Raw genomic sequence first — 22,668 nt, 5'->3', positions numbered from 1 at the left:
ACACAGTAGCGATGACTTGTACTTGTAAGAAAAGTCGCATGTGAAGATTTATTGTAAAAATTGCAACACAACCGTTACATTGAGCCTTGTACTGTCCAGCTTTTGTTCTCACGTTAAGAGCAATTACACCTAAGCGAAACAGTTCATGTTTGGTATTAGAAGGCTATGAGGGCAATAACAGTCTGCGGTAAATGCACATGATGACTTGCGTTTTATGCGCGTCACATACAATTGCATTAATAGATGTTACAGATTAAATGTCCGATTTTACCCACCAAAGGAAATGAATGTCTTCAATTGCTTCTTTATTAATGGTTACCATTATTATTAACCCTTTCACAGGCGAGTTTTTTGGGCTATTTGAGACCCCTTGGGCAAATAAATTTTTCACAAATCGATTTAAAAAAATCATTGATTCACTCTTAAGACTATATTGTATTCGTGTATTATGTTTTCATGATACAGGTAATTACAAATAAACATGTTTCAAATCAATTCTTCATATAACTGTTTCTCTAGTTATGGTACTTTTGGAAGCATTTGCCCTTGCAGCGGCCTACACCGCAGTCTTGACGCCATGTGCTTATTCTTGTTTCTCTATAGCCTATGACAGTGAAAAAGAGTTGTTGCACTCTGGGAAAACATTCAGAAAGCAGAAACAAGCTACAAACAAAATTCCCAATTTTATCTAAAGATGTTTTTTGTTTGGATTTATGTTCGTTTAGTATTGCAAAAATGATCGGTTTTTTTCTTTTTTAAACGGCTCCGTTTTTGATTATTAACAAAGACCAATCTATTCTAGTTTACTATTGGTAAAAAATTAAACAAAAAAGGCAATATGTTAACCAGAAATCAATTTATAAAAACGTTCGTGTAGCGACATAATAGTTGCTCTGCCTATCAGTATCGCTAAACGGCAATAATGTCACTATGCCTGCAAAAGCGTTAACATTTTTGCTACCGAATAATTTTTTTTATTGTGACAATTAAATGTCCGGTAGAGCCAGATGTTGGACATTGGCACTTATATGTTGTTATAAATTCGCCCAAATTAATTACCATGAAATTTTACATCGTATGATTCCGTAAAAAGCCACAAGTGTGTTGCAGACTCAGTTTGAACACTTTTGACCTCTTCATACTACTGCGGTTGACAAGTTCAGCTTGTTCCGAGTCAGACGAGTTACCACTATTACTATGGCTTACGGCATTATTGTTAACTGTTAAAAATAAATACTCACTGTAACTCCTACTATTGCCCAATTGATAATCATCGGAATTCCATTTATCTACAATTTGTGAAACCTACGTAGCTGTAATGCGTCTGATCATCACAAAGAAAAAATAACTATAGGAGTGTTTTTGCAAAGTGAAAGTCAGGTCAACGTTGAATGCAAACATGTTTTTCATAGACACAACGCAAACAGATGATATTTTCCTTGTGATTAATCGGAAACATGATTGGCTAATTATACAACGATAAAAGTTGTCCATAAAGATGGCAGACAACGATAGAATGACGTCACGAAAGAATGAAGGATTGCCTAATCATACAACTACTCACCAATCAGAAACATTTTGTACTAAGCCTACAAAAGCTGCTCATAAGCAGCAACCTTGTAGGGTAGGTATATATAGCGTGTTATGATTTATGTGGTCGACTTATACATTTATTTGATTTCATAACTTCCGTGATTTCAGGGCTGTTTTTGCTTTTTTGGCATATATGCGAGATAGGCTTATACGCGAGATAGGCTTATATGCGAGATAGGCTTATATACGAGATAGGCTTATATACGAGATAGGCTTATATGCAGGGACATGTGGTAGTAACTTTTCATGGACTGTAGATCTACGTAAAGGAGAACGAGCTATACTGTTTGATGCATATGGTTTTAAATATCATCTAGGTCTGGTCGAACAACATGGCTAAGGCCTCAGATCCGAAGATCACAGATGCAAAGGAGTCTGACTTCACTTGTGTCACATTCGAACCAGACTTGACTAAGTTTAAAATGGAGAAGCTAGACAAAGACATAGAAGACCTGTTCATACGTCGAGCATATGACATAGCTGCGGCAGCTAAAGGGGTCAAGGTTGTCCTCAACGGAAAGAGACTTGCCGTGAGTATAGGATCTACTTGTTTCATTTTGATGTGTATTTTTATATTTTGCTCTCCAAATGTCATCAACCTTATTAAGAGAAACAATTTTAACTGGAATGTAGGTTTCATTCGCTGTGTAGAAACAACATGTTTTACACGACTGGTTATTCATCTATGGTTTGCTTTATTTAATTAAACACAGGGATCTGGTTTGTATTGAGTATATTCATTTATATATTATGTAGAATCGTAGATGTTGTGGAAGCCTAATTATGTATTTTGATTTTAGAACAAACATAATAACAAAAAAGTTTTTAGAAGGTAAAGAAAATGCTAGGCCTGTGAATAAGTTTTTTTATTCTATGAAAAATATTTGCGATGGCATAGGAGCTGTATCTCCTTTTTTAAAAATGTATTCGCGTCATTTTTATTGGTAGACACAATTGGTTTGTAGCTATACTTCAAAGGTTGTTTTATTTACAGAATCCTTTTTTTAAGTTGACTCTTTCTTTTGTTGAGGCCCAGCTACATTGATCTACAGTTCAAATATGTGTTAAACTACTACAATGAGACTAGAATTTTTAGTAAAAGTATTGATAGCTCACTTCGGTGAGCCGATGCTTGAAGTAGTTCAGCAGCAGATAAAGTCTCAGAAGCATTGAGGCTTGCTTATTGTATTTGTATTCAAATATTGCAATTATATGTTTATCATTATTTTTGTAATAACGATACAAAAAATTAACACACGTTGATCAAAACTGAAGGTAGATTTGATCTAGTTGGTTTTACGAGAGGCATCTTTTGCATCACTTATTTTTATCCTTGTGTAGGTGTTTTATCTCTGTGTAGGTGAAAAACTTCAGGGAATACATTGATCTCTACATAAAAGACAAGGTAGATGATAATGGTGCCTCGCTAAAGGTAGTCTACGAAGCTGTAAACCCTAGATGGGAGGTCGCTGTCTGTCTATCTTCAGAAAAAGGGTTTCAGCAAGTCAGCTTTGCTAACAGCATTGCTACAACTAAGGTAGCTGTCCAAAGGGGTGATAGTAATGCCACTACCGGGTCACAGTAATAGTGCTGTATTCTTATAGTGTCAGTAGTAGTAGTGTTGGATGGTTACACTGTCTGTGCTATTTGTTGGTAATAGCATTGTATGGCCATAATAATGGCTTTGGCGATTTCAGGGTGGCAGGCATGTCGACTACGTCGTGGATCAGATCACAAAGAAGCTTGTCGCAGTTGTGAGTAAGAAATCGGGGAAAGGAGCGATGTCAGTTAAACCATTTCAGGTGAGCGACACAGTCATGTCAGTTAAACCATTTCAGGTGAGCTACACAGCCATGTCAGTTAAACCATTGCAGGTGAGCGACACAGCCATGTCAGTTAAACCATTTCAGGTGAGCGACACAGCCATGTCAGTTAAACCATTTCAGGTGAGCTACACAGCCATGTCAGTTAAACCATTGCAGGTGAGCGACACAGCCATGTCAGTTATACCATTTCAGGTGAGCTACACAGCCATGTCAGTTAAACCATTTCAGGTGAGTGACACAGCCGTGTCAGTTAAACCATTGCAGGTGAGCGACCCAGCCATGTCAGTTAAACCATTTCAGGTGAGCGACACAGCCATGTAAGTTAAACCATTTCAGGTGAGCGACATAGCCATGTCAGTTAAACCATTTCAGGTGAGCTACCCAGCCATGTCAGTTAAACCATTTCAGGTGAGCGACACAGCCATGTCAGTTAAACCATTTCAGGTGAGCGACACAGCCATGTCAGTTGAACCAGACTGAAGTTTTATCACCATCTTTTTACTTGCTTTTATATCAACTATTATGAAATAAGCCTCATTGACACTTTCTTTTCGATGTAGTTGGAAAGCTGCACACTTGTTATGTGACAATTTATTCTGTTTTTTTCTTCTCTCTGACCATCTCGTCACCTGATAAGAATAGTTACCACACTCGCTACTTCGAACTTGCAATTGTCTCAGTTTTATTTTAAAAAGATTGGATAATTGTTTGGCCTTGCTTAAGTTGGTATTTGCTTTTCCCTGACAGGTGAAAAACAACCTTTGGGTTTTCATCAACTGTCTCATTGAAAATCCATCTTTCGACTCACAGACCAAGGAAAACATGACTCTGCAAGCCAAACAGTTCGGCTCAACATGCGAGCTACCAGAGAAGTTCATCGGTCAAGTAAGTGCCAGATACCAACATACAAAGCCTCTGATCCGTTTGCTTTCTTTCTTTGAGTTGTCTTTCACTACAGATTGGTTGAATATGTTGTAGTTTTGCAGTTATATTCACATTTTAAGATGCTAAGAGCCTGACAGTTTTATTATTTACAGCACTTGGCAACCATATAGGTTTCGCCTTGATAGTTTCATTATAACTGATAGCCTGTGGATACCTACACCGGTGCAGGGATAACGGCCATGTTGTTATGCAGATTACACGGTGCGGCATTATCGAGCATATAATGAACTGGGTCAAGTTCAAGGCTATGAGTCAGTTGAACAAGAAGTCAGGCACTAAGACCTCTAAACTCAAAGGGATTCCAAAATTAGATGATGCTAATGATGCTGGCACCAAGAATTCTGAAAAGTGAGTTTTTTGTCTAATTTTTTCACATTTTGGCCAATCGGCTCAAAACTTATCTGATGTTTTGATAGCCTATAACACTAGTAATTCAACAGTTTAGTTTAGGATTCACATTGTCTCACATGAAGCCAATTCTACATATTTATATATTGACGTTCTATAAATAAACATGCCTTTGTAGTAAAAACCCTTAGGTATAGCTCAGTTATTAGTTCTTAGCTTGCAAGGCACGCCTCTGCATCAAGTTGTCACATTGCCACTCTCATACAGCTATATTCTCAGATTGTGACACTGGTGTGTAGAAGCACCCTCGTTCTACGATATAATTACGCAGGTGCACTCTCACTCTGTGATACCATTTCGTAGTGCTCCCTCGTTACGTGACATCATACTAGTGCGTCCTCATACTATGGCACTATTTTGTGGGTGCACTCTTCTGACTGACACTATAATACAGATGCATTTTTGTATTGTGACACTACAAAGCAGGTGCACTCTCATATAGTGACACTGAAGCAGGTTTTCTCTTATACTGTGTCATTACAGTGCGCACTCGCCATACGATTTTAATTAATTTCAGGGTTGGCCTCGTATAACGCAAATGTCGTATAGAAACCTATAGTATTTATATAATGCAAACGCCCCCAGGTAAAAAACATCAAAATTTTATATATGTACTGTAAATACTATAAATTAATAACAAAAAAGTTGGTTAGAATCAGCAACTATACTTACCTGCAATAACTTTAGTGTATTAGTGGTAATAATTTGCAATAAAATCCAACATTACAATGTACGTGTATAGTTTTTAGCTCACCTTATCAAAACCTTCAACCCAATTCGACAAGAAAGCCCAAGCGATGCTGTTCTCAGAAGTGGCCTCTCGCATACTTGATCGTTTAATGGCCATCGAAAGGAAAAATGAAATTTTATTTACTATACCCTTCGAGTGGCGTGATTTGGGCTGATACGTGTAGTGGGTAGAACAGAGTTGAAAACGTATCAATGCTAATTATGCTACGGTAAAAGTCTCCGAAAAATGTCCGAAAGTCGTGTAATTTTTTGTTGACAATTCAATAAATGCGTTATTCTATAAGCATACGTGGATTGAGCTGATATTCACTAGATGGTTTTGGATTTGATGTTTTCTATTAAAGTAAGTTACTTTGTTTGGAGTTTTTTACAAGCCTTTGTTCCAGCACAGTCCAATAATTGCCCTTCATCGCTTCACCTTAGCTCTTTCCCATATATGCAGGTTGGACTGTGGTTGCAGAACTCCAACCTTTGCTTGTGTATACTCGTAATACTCTTTAGATTCTGGTACTATAATCTACAAGTTACTTCCACCTTGCCCAGTAGGAAGAAATAATCAAACTACTCGAACATTGAAGTATCAGCAGGTGGTGTGAAGTTGGGCCGTGAGTGAGGGAAAAAATTGTTGAGCGATCAAGGCTAGTCACCACCTAAGGCGTCAATAACGTTTGTCTAACATTTGAAAGCCTGTGTGATTATATATGCTTCATCTTCTGATCCCTCAGTAGTAGTAACTGGTGTATTAAAGCTAGTAGCACGGGTGTTGCTTGTATTGGAGTTGCTATTATGAGGCACTTTTCTAGTATTTACAACAACAGCACAAGTGAATGTAGCATTATCATCAACCGAGCTGCCGTAGCCATGACCTTTCTCTATATATTCGAAGTTTTTAAAGTTGATATAGCTATTATCATGTGAATTATTATCGTGTTGATCAGTCAAACGATCACTGACCAATGCAGGATCAAATAAGTTTTCTTCGTTTCGAAAGCCCAATCGCTTGTTGACTGGTTTTTCCATATTACACTTTTTGCAATGGAAACGCGATTTCCTATTTGTTTGGGTTGTAGCAAAACGAAATGCCCTTCAGATAATCGTTTCATATTGTAATTTATAGATAAATATCTTAACAACAATAAGTTAAACTTAGAAACGTTTGTATGCTTTTTATCGTTACTTGGTTACAGTTTTATAAACTTCTACCGAAAACGACGTTGATGTTGTTTCCCCAAAGACCCAATAAACGGCATTTATGTCGTTCCCCAGCAAAAGGGTTACAAATAAATTTAAAATGTATTGACGTGGATTTTTGTTAGCCGGCTAAGAGATGTTGTCTGATCCTGACCCTCAGTTTGAAGGAATTGCAACTCCGACTTTGTTGCTGATTTCATTCTGCTGGTGCAGAGAGTGCTCTAAGAAAAAAACAACTTGGTGCAATGTAGATTGTCAACTTGGTCACTTGAGGATGATGCTTGCTGGTGCAATGTAGACAATTGCTAGCTAGCTAACGCTTATAAAAGGATCCAGAGGTTGTTGTTTGTCTTGTTTGAAATGTGCGCAAGAATTAATGTAACCATACGTACATACGGAAGTACATGTATTTATACTCTAGAGAGTCGGCCTTTAGCAAGTTCTAGAAGGTAATGTGGCTGTTAACTATTTTGATTGAATGAAATGAAAACTTAAAATGAATACAGTCATACTTCGACTTACGAGCTTAATGCGTTCCGAGACTGAGCTCGTATGTTAATTTACTCGCATGTTGGTGCAATTTATTTATATATAGAACCATTAAATATATATTGATTGGTTTCCATACTCTAAAAATGCAAATAAAACACTCAAAACAAGATATTGTAACAGAAAGAGCATGTTGGTTATTGTCCTAATTTACCAAATGCTTTCAAAAAGCAACAATTAAAAAATAATGCAAGGAAATGTGATTAATTAAAATGTAAAATTAAATACATGCAATAGCAGCTAACGCTAGCATTTGCCAGAGAGGGAGATATAAGTTATCCTTCATTACAACAGTTGACTTTGATAAATTTGGACTTTATCAATGTCTTAAAAGACAAACCTAGAAGCAAACCTAAAAGCAAACTTTCATTTTTAACTTAACGTAATTAAAATTTCTTCGGCGTTCGTAGTTTGAAGTTTCTCGCTGGTTAGCTAATTTTTCCTTTGTTTCGCTTTCACGACTAGCCGGCCGTTTTAAGATAATCCTATCTAAAGACGTTTGCCTTTGTCGCCCTTTCAACATGTTGCGATTAGGACGAACGCAGGTGTCGTCACAAAAGATTAATGCACGACCACTAGCCAACTTGTCCGAATGTCTATTTTTATAGTTTTGCTAGATTGCACCGGGCTTTTCATATAGCATCGTTTCAGTTACGCTGTCACCGGCCAATTGTTTATCCAATGCCTGAGCAGTCTCTCCATCAGCGGTCGTGAAGATCGCTGCGCCGTTTAGAAACTATGGCCAGTCCTTTTGCGAGCTAAATGCCCTGAATATAATCCTTTGGTTTGATAATTGTGGATGTATTTCTGTCATATTGCTGAGCTAGCTCAATCACGCATACACATTTTGCATATTTTTCAATAATTTTCCGTGTAATATCAACTGTTATCATTCGCTTTTTCTTTGCATTATCTTTCATTTTACTGGCAAACTTTCGTTCAACGCAGAGTACTTTTAATTCACATAATTCTGCACTGAAAATCGCACACAAAAAAAAACACGGTACAAAAGTATAACCTGAGCAGTTGAAAAATACAGAATGATGCTGTTCTCATAAAACACCTCCGGCATACTTGGCAACTGACTCACGTGCTCGTATCTCAAACATGGCTCAGTTGTTAGTGCTAAAATTTGCTTAAAAGCTGGCTCGTATCTCACGTTTCTCGTACGTTGGAGCACTCGTAAGTTGAAGTATTACTGTATTCGCTTTCGCTGACATACTTTTCACAAATTTTCACACGAAGTCTAAACTGAGTGAATTCGGTCATCAAATTGTTTTCAAGTGTTGTGGAAAAAGTTTTCTGCAAACAGCATATCGGCATCTTTGTTACTTCAATGTGAGAAGCACACCGACTGTCGATTTTGAATTTCAAGCAAGATGTGTATTGATTTCGTATGGCGAAAAAGGATTCATATGGCGAGGATAAAAAACCATTGTGCTCCTCTTCGTAACTCAAAAATGTCGTATAACAGGGACATCGTAATCTAATGGGGCACTGTACTATGTCGATACATTCACATGCTGGCACCACATTATGGAGGTGCCTTATTTTACGGATTTCTTCTGGTAAATTTAAACCCTGTTCTGCCATATCCGATTACAGGTGCACACTAATATTGACAGAAGGAGACTCAGCCAAAACGTTGGCTGTAGCGGGACTGAGTGTCGTTGGTAGAGATAGCTATGGTGTATTCCCTCTTCGTGGCAAGATGCTAAATGTGCGAGATGCCAGCCATAAACAGGTTAGAGCTCACACATTCATTTGTTTGTTGCATTCTATCAAAGATTGTTTGTTTAGTGTTATGGTTGCTTCTTGGGTAGATTAGTTTGCAATCCTGTGATATCTACAAAGATGGTAATATAGTTCTGTAACACAGTGTTGTTGAAGACATTTCTCTGTTTGATATGACTCTTGAAAACTAGTGCATCATCTTTGTCAGTACTCATGTATGTTATATGTACGTTTGTTGGTTGTGAGAAGTGCAGAAGTTTATACATGGAATGTTGGCACTTTATGGAAACTTGAACAATAGAATGAGAAAGCCACTTTGTTTGCAAGAATCATAGTGATACAGGTTAATTGTGACTTGCATACTTTACTGGTAGATTTGAGGCTAACCATTAAATATTCGTCTGCGTAGATCATGGAGAATGCTGAGATTAACAACGTGATAAGGATACTCGGACTCCAGTATAAGCAGAAGTATGCCGACTATGATGAAGTGAAGAAACTTCGGTACGTCTGCTTATCGTTTTGTCTCCAGTCGTGCAGCAGCGTAACTCAGTCATATCTAGCTCCTGAGTATTAAAGTTAATAAGCAGTATAAGTTATTTTCAGAAATGAACCGGTATGTGAATGAGTTTCTCAATAAAGTGTACAAACCATTTTGGTGAAATACTGTTAACTAATCTAGTTCAAAGTTCGAGATTAAATTTTAGAGCATTCGAAAACATAAACTGTTTACTGATTGCTAGTCAGTTTGCTGTTTTCAACTACGGTAATTAATTGCTCTGTAGCTTTCTAACCTATGTATAAATCTTATGAAATTCTGCTTTACCACCTTAGAAATCAAATATGACCTAAATGATCTGATTGATAACGTATAATTATCACGAGTAATTTATAAATATTGATGTTATGCAAGTGTTTCTTATGTATAGCAGAATAATGTTGTAAGTTATATTATCGAGACATTATAAACCGTTATAACTTTTTTGAACATATCTGAGTTCTGCTTGCTGACGTTATGACAGTGTTTGATGATCAGAAGAAAGAAGTTGAAGCATTAAAATGACTACTAGTAAATTATAGTTTGCCTAAATATTTCCTTTAGCTATTATATTTACAATATTACAATAAATTTGACACCAAACAATTATCGGATAATTACTCCATGCAAATGTATTGTAATGTTCTTGTTTCTTAATTATATGAAAATAATTAGCTAATTGAACAAATTACGCGAAGAAACGCTTCATTTGTCTTCATTATAAATTAAGTTTACATGAGAGAAAACATGTCTCACAATTCATGATACTCATTTGCCATATAAATTCAACAGGATGGAGAGGTTTTTATGTTTCGCGTAGATTGAACAAAAGCATTCCGATACCAAAGAATTCCGATTGTCGTTAAAACGGTTGAATGAAAAATGAAAGCACACGCTAATTCCTTTAAGTCATGGAGTGGAAGGATTGTACTCGGGATGAGGCAACATCAAGCTTCGAGTTTATTGACAATTGGAATTCAATCCATGTGTTCATAAATGCCGTATCAAGACATTCCTGGTAATCTTAGGCCCAAAGGTATCTAAGGACAATGCTGATTGGTGTATCTGTCTATCCAATTAAAAACTCAAATGACATCACAGAAACACCTTGCAATCATTATCTAATTACCATCTGTTATATTTTGCTGAACAAAAAACCACTCAATTCAAAATATTTCATTAATCATGGATTGTGCTTGCATACAACATTTTGCCCCAATTGAGCTATCAACGACGTCTAGGTCCCTCCCGCCGTGACTTTCACAATCGAATCCCGAGAAGAAGAAGAAAATAGATAGGTAACAACCAACTTCACAACCAAAACTGTATAACCCTTTCGCTGCCATAAACGCATTTATGTGTTTTCTAGTGGCCACTGCCATAAACGCATTTTTGGACTTTCTCAGCAATTGCGTGGTAACCTGATTTTATTATTCGTTGACCACATAACCCACGGTCTTTTAAGAGTTTTATGAAATTGACTGTGTTGTCCGAAGATTTCTCTATAAAATCAGCCTAAAACAACGAAGCAATTTCAAACTTTTGTTTGAGAATTTCTAATCTAAAAACGAACATTTTTCTGTGAGTTCATTAACTACCCATGCGAGTCATAAAACAGGTAATTAGCTGTTGATGACATTATAGCTAATCAATATTTAGATTTTCGTGATTATACAGATAATTAAAGTAGCACAGCAAGGTCTTTAATGTGTCTGTTCACAACCAAAACTGTATAATGTGGTTGGACCTGGTGAGGGTTGATATTTATTTTGTTGGCAATAAAATTCATCATTGCAATAATTATTCTTCAATTTTATGACTTCACCTACCAGACTTTCATCCTCATCAGTTACAAATTCGGTGACTAAACTGATATCATCTTAATTTGCTTTGCCATGCTGCTCAGTTGGTGTATTAGCTATAATGAGTTTACCAGAAATTTCCCATTGAGCCCAACCACAGACGAAAATTGCCTGCATTACTAATATGAAGATTTTATTGTGGATATCAATGAACAAAGCTATTTAATTTCGTTCGTTATGATAGTTTAGTTTCGCTCATGAAATTTTCGCCAGAGGATGACAATGCGAAAATGCGAAAGTTAGATGACGCGAATACATAAGTGTCCTAGGGTAGTCACATGCATTTCTATAAAGTTACCTTATGCAGACTGCAGGTCGCTATTATCAATATTTGGCCAACACGGGTATTACTCTATCGACCACTAGCATACAAGTTCAATACACTAGAAGTATTTGTTACAAGACAAGAGTTCAGTTACTATATAAACGTTTACCTATTCACACAAGTAAAGTATTTATTATGACTTTATTGTAAACTCCCACGGTGTAGTCTGTTCATGTGTGCGCAGGTACGGCAGGGTTATAATCACAATGCAGTCTGTTCATGTGTGCGCAGGTACGGCAGGGTTATGATCACAATGCAGTCTGTTCATGTGTGCTTAGGTACCGCAGGGTTATGATCACATTGTATTCTGGTCATGCGAGCGCAGGTTGCTATTGTAAATTTCATAGTGTAGTCTGTTCATGTGTGCGCAGGTATGGCAGGGTTATGATCACAATGCAGTCTGTTCATGTGTGCGCAGGTACCGCAAGGTTATGATCTCAGTGTGGTCTGGTCATGTGTGCGCAGGTTGCTGTTGTAAATTTCGTAGTGTAGCCTGTTCATGTGTGCGCAGGTATGGCAAGGTTATGATCATGACAGATCAGGACCAGGATGGTTCACATATCAAAGGCCTACTCATCAATTTCATCCACACCAACTGGCCTAACCTTCTCAAGCACAACTTCCTCATCGAGTTTATCACGCCCATTGTCAAGGTCTGTTGGTAGTATATCTGTGATGTCAGTCAGTCATTTCTTCGTGAGGTTTTGTGGATGGGGATCTCAAGTGTCTAGATTGATCTGGTGATAATTCTTGTTGGCAGGTTGTCAAAAACAAGAAGGAGTTGGCCTTCTACAGTTTGCCAGAGTTTGAGGAGTGGAAGTCACGAACAGATAACTGGCATACCTATAAAGTCAAGTACTACAAAGGTTTGATTTTATTTGTTTAGATTTTGTTTTCAGTTTCGTGCTGTTCAGTCTTTTCAAGGCAATGTTTATAACTAGTTGACCTATCAGAGAATACGACCAGGGATCGATAGGCATCATTAGTATCATCATCCACTATGTTAATAGTGTAATCGGAGAGGAGTGGCAACAATAAGTGCTGTCATCACTAAGGACTAAGGAGTGACTAATTCAAATGGCATCAACGCACTGACACATTCACTGACACATTTTGTAAAGCTTTTTAAAATGACTGCACTCATGTTTCTAAAAAATAATGTCAGCAGTATTGAGAAAAAAAACTAATCGTTTGATAGATTGGCCCAACATCGGATGGAATTTTGTTTAAAAACAAAAGTGAATGAATAAATATTGTAAGAACAAGTTTTGATCACCTCCTCCGTGTAAAATACTTCAACTATTGTTGACTACATGTCTGTCAGTGTAAGCTCAAGTTTACAAGTTTTCATTGATGCAACATATTGTAGGAACTCTCAGAGTTGCTGCACGATCGCTGCTATATCATTAGCTTGACAGCAGTTTGCAAGCTGAGCATCTTTTTTATTTTAATTTATCTTTGTGAGGTCTAGGAGTAGGTGCCACCAGCTGTGTGGTTGGTTGTGTACTTCTCATAATGACCATTTTGCTCTCCGCTAAACCTTGTCAAACCATTGCAACCTCGATGGCCGGGCATTCTCTTATATTCTGTTCCTTGTTCTACGTTTATCTCAATCCAATAGTCAGTTGATGGAGCTATCACAGGATGTAAATAATGGTTGCACGAGGACATGACAGTATATGTTGCTATATTGCCTTTTCATTAAAAGAGTTCGGTTACAGGTTTGGGCACGTCCACCAGCAAGGAGGCAAAAGAGTATTTCTCAGACATGGCCCGGCACAGGATACCATTCCGGTACTCGGGTGCTGAGGATGACACAAGCATCACACTCGCCTTCAGTAAGAAGTGCATAGAGGAGAGGAAGGAGTGGCTGACTAACTGGATGACAGCGAGGAGGACTCGCCACGAACTAGGTAGGTTCACCATTGTCTTCATGCTCGATGGAAGCAAGAAAGGTGGAAAATAACCATCAGAGGTTGGTTTTATCTTTTCCCATACATGTAGGATATAGAATTTTCTGTTAAGAATTTGAAGTTTATTTTATGACCGATTTTATTGGTGTCTTATCTCATAGAAAAGTTCAGAGTTAGAGTAACACAAATAGAAAATGCTGACTTGTTTAAAGTTGATTTCTCTTTTTTTACTTGAAGAATAGAGAAAGCATAATATTATTATGCCTTATTATTTATCTTGAGGTGTTGACTGATGTTCTAAAAAAAATAATCAAGGAGATTGACCAACCTGAAGCTGAGATATAGCCAGCCAAACACAGGTCTACCAAAAAACAAGTGTTTTGGTAATCATCAATATATGACGTGTGAAATCGACTTGTGTGCCATTGGTCAATTAAGCCAACTAATGCGCTCTCCTATAACAATCACTGCGTTCTAATTGGTTTAATCCCTGGAAGTATAGAACAAGCAAATTGGGCCTAACAATCATTGCTCTGAATTCCGAACCAGTCCCTCTGACGTGTAGATTAGTTTTAGAATAAAATAATTACATGCATCTATTATTTCGCAACATTCTGCTATCACTTTCTACAAATTATATTAGTTACATCATTTATTCTATACGCAGTTATATTATTATTTTGTATAATATGCATTATGATTATTATATTAATTATAAAAAATAATCATGGATAAGATAATAGATCAATAGAAAAATCAAATCAAAAGTTATCGTTTTCTTTTCTTACAGCAAGAAGAAAACGATAAATTTCTTTCTTTTCTTTTTAAGATTATGGCTGTAGTGAACTTACAGTCTCTTAATAGTTACGATAATGAGGAAAATCAACTGAATGCTGCAGTAGATACACAGTAGAAAAATGATGATTGAACACAAATTCACATTCCCATTTCTTATTCTAAACGAACTGCAATCGCGTATGTCGCATATAGACTATACACGCGCTTCGTTGAACAGAGGATCTTCGGAGCATATCCGTGGAGATCGAGTTAAAATTTGAAGCACAATAGTCAAAATCTGCTCTTCTGTTTTGAAAAATCATGGCGAGGGGCTGTAGGCAAATGCCTTTACCACACAATGTTTGCTTGATTTTCCTGAGAAACCAGAGCTAGTCTGTAAATTATTTACTACCGCGAGAAGCGTTTCACATCTCGTAGCCAAAACAATCATTATACGTAACAGCGGTAAGGGTGCGCAACTCCGGCACATGAACATTAAGTCGATTTCATACGTCACAGTTTTCGGGATTTTCGAAGGGTTTTCCTCTGATTCTTTATTAGGCAGACCTGTGTTTGGCTGGTTATATCTCAGCTTCTAGTGGGTCAATCTCCTTGATTCTTTTTTTAGAACATCAGTCAACACCTCAAGATAACTAACAAAGCATAATTGTTACATATTAGCTGTGCAGTCAGCTTTCTTTTAGCTGTGCTATAATCGCATAATTGTCTAATAACCCATAGCTATGGGCTTGCTAACTAAGTCAGTTCCTTTATGTGCTTCTTACCTGTTAGCTGTGTTTTCTGTGATACAAGACTTATCGTGATAATACCATACAACAACTACAATACAACAATAATAATATTATGCTTTCTCTATTCTGTAAAGCGTAACTCACAGTACTAAAAAGTTAACAGATAGATGTTTCTCATCTGATGGTATACCCCAACGTTGAGTTATTCTCAAGTAACTTTTATGCAGATATTAAGTTACAGACTCAAGTTTAAACTAATAAACAATATAACTGCATCATTTAGACATCTATGAATTGAGAGCCATCAAACATTTTTGGGTATTTGTCATTGCGGTGGTTGTGACAACTCCTCAATAAAAGTTTTGTTCCACGTTTCCAAGATCTTTTTTAGGAATGAGGAATAATATATTTTAGAATCTCTTATAGATTCTAAGGTTTTATATGGTCAACTAAATGCATCTGTCTCTCTACAAAACCATCACCATCGACCAAAGTTTATGTTGATACTTACTCTCTTCAGTATTTCGTCTTATCACTGATTTTCAAAAATACTTTCCAGTGATAAAGGTCTGTTTTGTTCTCATTGTTGGCAGGTCTGAGTGAGGACTTCCTGTATACGAAGGACACCAAGAGAATTTCTTTCACAGAGTTTGTAAACAAGGAGCTCGTACTCTTCTCAAATATGGATAACGAGCGGTCTATTCCCTGTCTTGTTGACGGTCTCAAGCCTGGCCAGCGCAAGGTGCTTTTCACCTGCTTCAAAAGAAATCTAGTCAAAGAGCTGAAAGTAGCACAGCTTGCTGGGTCTGTCGCTGAGCTGTCTGCCTATCACCATGGCGAAAGCTCACTTATGAGTGAGTATCATATCATGTCCATTTGTACCGAATCTGTATCTCTCATTTAATAAATCTTTGTTACTAGTGATCTTGTGCCTTGCAGTTATAATATGGCAGCAATTATGTGTACTTGCTTCTTGTCCTGCACTTTGAGTTGACGCTCATTAGAGTTCTTCTCCTTAGCTTGAGAATTCGATTGACAAATCATGATTGTTTGTAAGCACTTGAACAGTTTTTATTTTTTATGCATTATTGTTTCATTGTATTTACATATAAATTATATTTTAATGTGTAATTAGTTACAAATTTAATCTCTTCTAATTAAATGGAAATAGATTACTAAAGTATTGATCCCTTATTACCATAAATAATTCCATTGAACGCACAAGTTGATCACTCGTTGCTAGTCGCTACTGAAAAACGCTGACTCACACACCAATGTGCTCTGCTATTTTGTCAGACTTTTCTGCAAAACATCTTTCACTAGCGTAAATGTGCCTCAGGTGCTTCCTCAAGTTATTTCCTTCCAGGTACGATCGTTAATCTGGCACAGAACTACGTTGGCAGTAACAACCTCAACCTCCTTGAGCCAATAGGACAGTTTGGCACAAGGCTCCACGGCGGCAAAGACTCCGCAAGCCCCCGTTACATTTTCACTTGTCTCAGGTAATGATGTAGCAGAAGGCAGTTGTGAAAGCATCATTTCCAATGTTCAGTGCTCTACCATGATGTATTACATTGCAGTTTATCTTATTCCAGTAGCCGGTTTTTATAATAATGTACCTATTAAGTTGGGCTTTAAAGGCCCAGTTACTGTGGTTCAAATACAGTTGGAGACATTGCTTTTTTCTAAAAACATTCTTAAAAAAGTTTGACTCGGGCTCACAATGTTTAAACATTGGGAAACTTAGCATGTGGTGTTGTGTTGCAGTGAACTAACCCGGCTTCTGTTTCACATCCATGATGACGCGATCCTCAGGTACCTCAATGATGATGGTACTAAAATAGAACCAGAATGGTATGTATTGTATGTTGTACGTATTGTATGTTGTATTGTATGTTGTATTGTATGTTGTATGTCATCTTCATTTGATTACAGTTGTAAATTTCTATGACATTTCTGGAGACAGGTAGTGTACATTTATTTACGTTCTTCGTTGTTCTATCGCGCATCAAGATAAATCTAACTTTCTGTTCTAGGTATTGTCCAATCCTGCCCATCATTCTTATCAATGGTGCCTCCGGTATCGGTACAGGATGGTCAACCAATGTCCCTAACTTTAATGTTAGAGATGTGGCTCACAATGTCAAAAAATTGTTGAATGGAGAAGAGCTTATGCAAATGGCAAGTCATAAATGCATTTTTCTCCTGTGATCGGAGTATGTTTCGATGAGGGGATGAAGTTAAAAGGTGTCATGTCATGAGAATGTTAAAACCATAGAAAATGATGAATTTTCTATAATTTGATTTATAGTAAAAGCGCTTATAATTTTTATTCTACTTTTTACGCGTTGGTTTGTTCAACGCTACTTATTCTATATTTTACGTCTGCGTATGACATGCTTCATGTAGGGGTTTATAACAAAAAATTGGAATACTAGGCTGTGCTCATATTTTTAGTGAAAATATATTCTGCTCGACTGGCAACATTAAACTAGTTTAATAGAACCAATTCAAATAAAAGTTTACTTTTAAAATCGTGTAATAGTGACATCATATCGCTCATATTGTGTAATAGTGACATCATATCGCTCATATCGTGTAATAGTGACATCATATCGCTCATATCGTGTAATAGTGACATCATATTGCTCATATCGTGTAATAGTGACATCATATTGCTCATATCGTGTAATAGTGACATCATATTGCTCATATCGTGTAATAGTGACATCATATCGCTCATATCGTGTAATAGTGACATCATATTGCTCATATCGTGTAATAGTGACATCATATCGCTCATATCGTGTAATAGTGACATCATATCGCTCATATCGTGTAACAGTGACGTCATATTGCTCATATCGTGTAATAGTGACATCTTATCGCTCATATCGTGTAATAGTGACATCATATTGCTCATATCGTGTAATAGTGACATCATATTGCTCATATCGTGTAATAGTGACATCATATCGCTCATATCGTGTAATAGTGACATCATATTGCTCATATCGTGTAATAGTGACATCATATTGCTCATATCGTGTAATAGTGACATCATATTGCTCATATCGATAGATTGTCTCGCAATAGACTTCAATTTGTTAGCAAAATGAACCCAAAGTAGGTGCTATGACATTTGCTTTCTCTTTTAGTCAATAAATATTTTAACGCTAACAAAAGTTCTAGCTTTTTCTATCACAATCTATTACCTGGTGAATATACCCATTCTTGCAAATGCCTCAATAGTTCAATCACAAAGCGGGCATCATCGAATACTGTAGCTATATACATACACACATTTACATACAAGGGTGAGTGAAACTAATACGGAGCCAAGTGCTGCTTTGACTTTCGCTCACGTCTTTTGGTTATTATTTCATTTGGTACTGCAAGGAATTTTTCGGCAGTTTTGGACATCTTGCATGATTTTACTGCTCGTTGTTTATGCAAGTCATTGAGTAAGTTGCTCACCTGGGTGCACACTACAGCGTCTGATGACCATGTCCTATTCAAGGATATGCCCTAAACTTCAGCGTGTTTTAGGCTCCCTTTTACAACGGTTTCCGAGGCAGCATTGAGATGCTGGAGAGTCAGCGCTACGCCGTGAGTGGGGAGGTGGCTACCTTAGGCACGGATAGTATAGAGATTACAGAGCTGCCTGTAGGCACATGGACTCAGAATTACAAGGAATCTGTACTCGAGCCGTACTTGCTGGGCACAGAGAAGATCCCTATACAGATACAGTGAGTCTCTCATTCGATCCATTTGATCCATCTAGCACTAGTATAGACCGTGGCTATAATAACAGGTTCTGCGCTAAAATCATATAGGTGAAGGTCATCCTAGCCAGCATGCAGATCTTGCATTTTTGCATTGTTTTGATGGTGTGTAGATCATTTATGACAGAAAAAACTGCTGAACGTTACGATTCCATGCGCCTAATCATTAGATCTCATGATGGAGGGTCTTGTTACAGGCGTATTTGTGACATCTACATACATTTCAATTTGTCAGATGCACTCTGTTACAGATATCATCACTTTGTCTTTAAACGTTTTGCATAATCAGTAGGCTATCAAATATAAAAGAACATTAAATTCTCATAATATCAGGCGCTGATTATAAACTTGATAGAATTTTAAATGTTTATAAGGAAATGATTGAGAAGTTTGTGGATCTGGGGCAGGAGACACAACTTTTTATCTTTTGGCTTATAATGCAAAACTAAACTAAGATTGGTTCACCCTTTAAATGATTGTAGATTCTTCCCACGTACAAGAGTTGCTATAAACTAATGTGGTGTAGCAGGAAAAAGAGGTTTTTTATATTTCTAGATCAATTATTATTATAAAATGTGGATGAATATTAGGGCTGTGTTGACTCTCAGATGGCGTAGACATGCTGCAATAATCACATGAGATGCTGCAATAATCACATGACAAGCTGCAATAATCACATGACATGCTGCAATAATCGCATGACATGCTGCAATAATCGCATGGCATGCTGCAATAATCACATTGCATGGTGCAATATTCACATGACATACTGTTTGTAACTATGGGAGCTAAGCATATGTAACTGAGAAAATTAACATTGATAGGTATTTTGGTCAACTTTGGCTCTTTGCAGTATTTAGTAATTCTTGTGACTTTCTATGGAAACATCAGTTACAGCCGAGAGGTGCAAGTATTATTGCGCGTTTATGGCGATTTGTTTCAAAAGTGGACAACTCCAACTCACAACACAAGTGTCTGTCCTATAAGCGTTTCCGCAATGCATGTAGACAGCAGCTGCCACTCTTCTAAAAGACAAAAGTCACATGAATATATTAACTATAATCACACCTTTTCCTTTATTATATATACATAATATTAAAAGATATTATACATTACATATGTCATATCCTTTAATGCTCTCTGTTAACTTGTCCTCCCATCTCTTACGGATACTCTTATGTGAATATGTCTCTCTGACACTCCCTACAGGGACTACAAGGAGTATCATACCGATACAACTGTCAGGTTTGTCGTGAAGATGTCACCAGAGCAGTATATGAAAGCTGAGCAGCAAGGGTTTCACAACTTCTTTAAACTTCAGACGATTGTGAGCACAACCAACATGGTGAGCAGTTTTCCTTCCACGCATTTGCATGCGTTTTGGATTTGCATGTGTCGCAGTAACACAATAATACTACAGATTGCTCTGTGAGCTGTCAGTTACAAAACTCAAGTTTTCTTGTAATAAACCTTTTTGATTCTGCTGTTTGCTCTGAATATGCGAATTAACAAATTTGCGTTTGACATTTTGTCAAATGTTCAATATACGGTGGGGATCGTAGTTTTGTGACTTCAAAAATAACATGTTATCTGTTATTAATTCCTAGGTATTTATTTGATGAATTAAGGCAATAAGCGCATCAATGGGAAGTTGAAGATGTTTTGCACATCAATATTATTCAATATTAGCTGAAATTTGCTTTTTAGTCTCATTTGGTATCTGCACATTATGACAAAAACCTAAGTTTAAATCCTTCAGCAAAATTGACCAAATTTAAAAATGTTTTTGAACATAGGTATACAAATAATTATATGACAGTAATTAATGGTCTTAGGAGTATCAGTAGCGTCTTAAAATTTAGTTTGTCAGCCCTTATCATCAATCACAGGAAAGGATAAATTAGGGGTCATAATAAATAGATTATATTTTTAGAATACTTTCGGTGGTAGATTGTCTATAAAACCTGCTTCTCAAATAAGTATAGTATGCATGGTCCGAGATAATATAGAAAGTGAGTTTATGCCCATAAATGACAAAGAACGCCAAAAAACTACCAGGTGATCCCAGAATTACCATCACTCCTGTATTATGCGATATGTTAAGCTGTTGCAGAAAATATCAACCTTCTTGTAGTATCACAAAATCATTTCATATCACTGTTCTGTTGGTTAGCAATGCTTGCACACCAAGTTGCAAAGAAACTACTCTATGGGGTAATAATGTTAGCATTTCCCATTCCCATCCTTCAACGTAAATGCTGACGGTCTATCTCAGCAATATTAGTGTATTACAACTGTAAACACCTGCCCTCCCTTGTCTGTTGGAAGGTTATGTTTGATAAGCTCGGGGTGCTCAAGCAGTACACCTCACCCCTGGCTATTCTACAAGAGTTCTACGAGGTGCGTCTTTCCATGTACTGCAAAAGGAAACAATTCCTTGATGGCATGCTTGATGCAGAGGCTCGCAAACTTAGTAACCAGGCTCGATTTATTCTTGAGAAAATTGATGGTGAAATTGTTGTAGGTAAGTCATAAATCATAAGCATTTATGGTTTTTGTTTTCACTCAGTATTTTATCTTTCAATGTGCTGAGGTAAGAATGTGAAATAAGAAAATAAAGGAACTCCTATCTGGTGAACTTTTGAGGAATCATCAAGGCTGTATTCTCAGCTACAGTGCGCCCTCGTTATACGATTTCACTCCGTTCCAGGGTTGGCACCGTATAACAAAAATGTTGTATAGAGGAGTATAGAAACCCATAGTAAATATATAATGCAAACAACCCCTGGTAAAAATCATCAAAATAAATAGCGTGCATATTAAAAATTAGTTACGAAATAATATGTTAACCTTAGTAACTATAGTTACCTACAGTAACTTTAGTGTATTTAGTAGTTATAATCTGCTATGAAATGTTACGTTATAATGTAATATGTACAATACATACCATAGGGAGCGCTTACCTTCAAGGCAGACATATAATATAAATGTTGATTTTAACTTAAATGAATTTAGCTTACTAAATACACATTTAAAGCCAAGTTTTACTATGTATTTTTAACTATTTTACTGAACTTCAATTTTTCCATTGCTAAAGATTTATCATCTATCGGTTTTCGGCTTTGTTTAGACTATAACTTTTAGCTGACCTCATCAAAACCTTGCTCAACTTGATTCGACAAAAAAGCCCAAGCGATGCGGTTCTCAGAAATGTTCTATTTAATACGCATTGAAATGAATTTTTGATGGCAGATTGAGGCAAGTTGTTTGATCTCTGTTCAAAGGGATTGCAACTCCAAATTTGATACTGGTCTTTAAGGGAAAATATCACCCCTTTTCGCATGAGAAATGCGTCGATTTGATTTGTGATTTATTTTCATCAACAAAATTAGTTGAGCAAAAGAAAAAAGCTGGAGGAGTGATGAAGCCCATAATACGCAATAGCATAGCTAGTCGTGGCGTTGATGCTGAACTGAAAGAAATCAGTCGTCGTATCTTTTTCAGGCGTTGTGAGGTTTTCAATGAACAGCATATCGGCATGTTTGTTATTTCGACGTAATAAGTTTAATTTCGAGTGAAATACTTTGTCGAATTCATAGGATGAAATAGGATTCGTATGGTGGGGACGGAAAACCATCGTGTTGCATTTTGTAAGGCAACAAAAATCGTATAACAGGGATATCGTAATCCAAGGACGCACTGTACTTATAAATGGTATAC

At 36.9% G+C, this 22,668-nt stretch overlaps 1 protein-coding gene across 1 annotated transcript in view; it reads left to right on the top strand.

Moving 5' to 3' along the window:
- LOC137405926 (DNA topoisomerase 2-alpha-like) overlaps positions 1 to 22,668 on the top strand; it is a 55,046-nt gene that overhangs the window by 13,358 nt on the left and 19,020 nt on the right. The window contains exons 6-22 of the mRNA XM_068092395.1: positions 1,911 to 2,123; positions 2,954 to 3,130; positions 3,291 to 3,395; positions 4,167 to 4,304; positions 4,558 to 4,712; positions 8,868 to 9,006; positions 9,406 to 9,500; positions 12,233 to 12,374; positions 12,482 to 12,587; positions 13,443 to 13,634; positions 15,757 to 16,017; positions 16,530 to 16,665; positions 16,931 to 17,017; positions 17,200 to 17,344; positions 18,713 to 18,912; positions 20,158 to 20,293; positions 21,277 to 21,472. Coding sequence (XP_067948496.1) covers positions 1,911 to 2,123; positions 2,954 to 3,130; positions 3,291 to 3,395; positions 4,167 to 4,304; positions 4,558 to 4,712; positions 8,868 to 9,006; positions 9,406 to 9,500; positions 12,233 to 12,374; positions 12,482 to 12,587; positions 13,443 to 13,634; positions 15,757 to 16,017; positions 16,530 to 16,665; positions 16,931 to 17,017; positions 17,200 to 17,344; positions 18,713 to 18,912; positions 20,158 to 20,293; positions 21,277 to 21,472 — 2,623 coding nt within the window. The remainder of the gene's footprint in view (positions 1 to 1,910; positions 2,124 to 2,953; positions 3,131 to 3,290; positions 3,396 to 4,166; positions 4,305 to 4,557; positions 4,713 to 8,867; positions 9,007 to 9,405; positions 9,501 to 12,232; positions 12,375 to 12,481; positions 12,588 to 13,442; positions 13,635 to 15,756; positions 16,018 to 16,529; positions 16,666 to 16,930; positions 17,018 to 17,199; positions 17,345 to 18,712; positions 18,913 to 20,157; positions 20,294 to 21,276; positions 21,473 to 22,668) is intronic.

The sequence above is a fragment of the Watersipora subatra genome, chromosome 10, assembly GCF_963576615.1.
Source record: "Watersipora subatra chromosome 10, tzWatSuba1.1, whole genome shotgun sequence".
In the NCBI taxonomy this organism is placed as follows: Eukaryota; Metazoa; Bryozoa; class Gymnolaemata; order Cheilostomatida; family Watersiporidae; genus Watersipora; species Watersipora subatra.
Note: the sequence above shows the minus strand (reverse complement) of the source record. Positions and strands in the feature narration are given on the sequence as shown.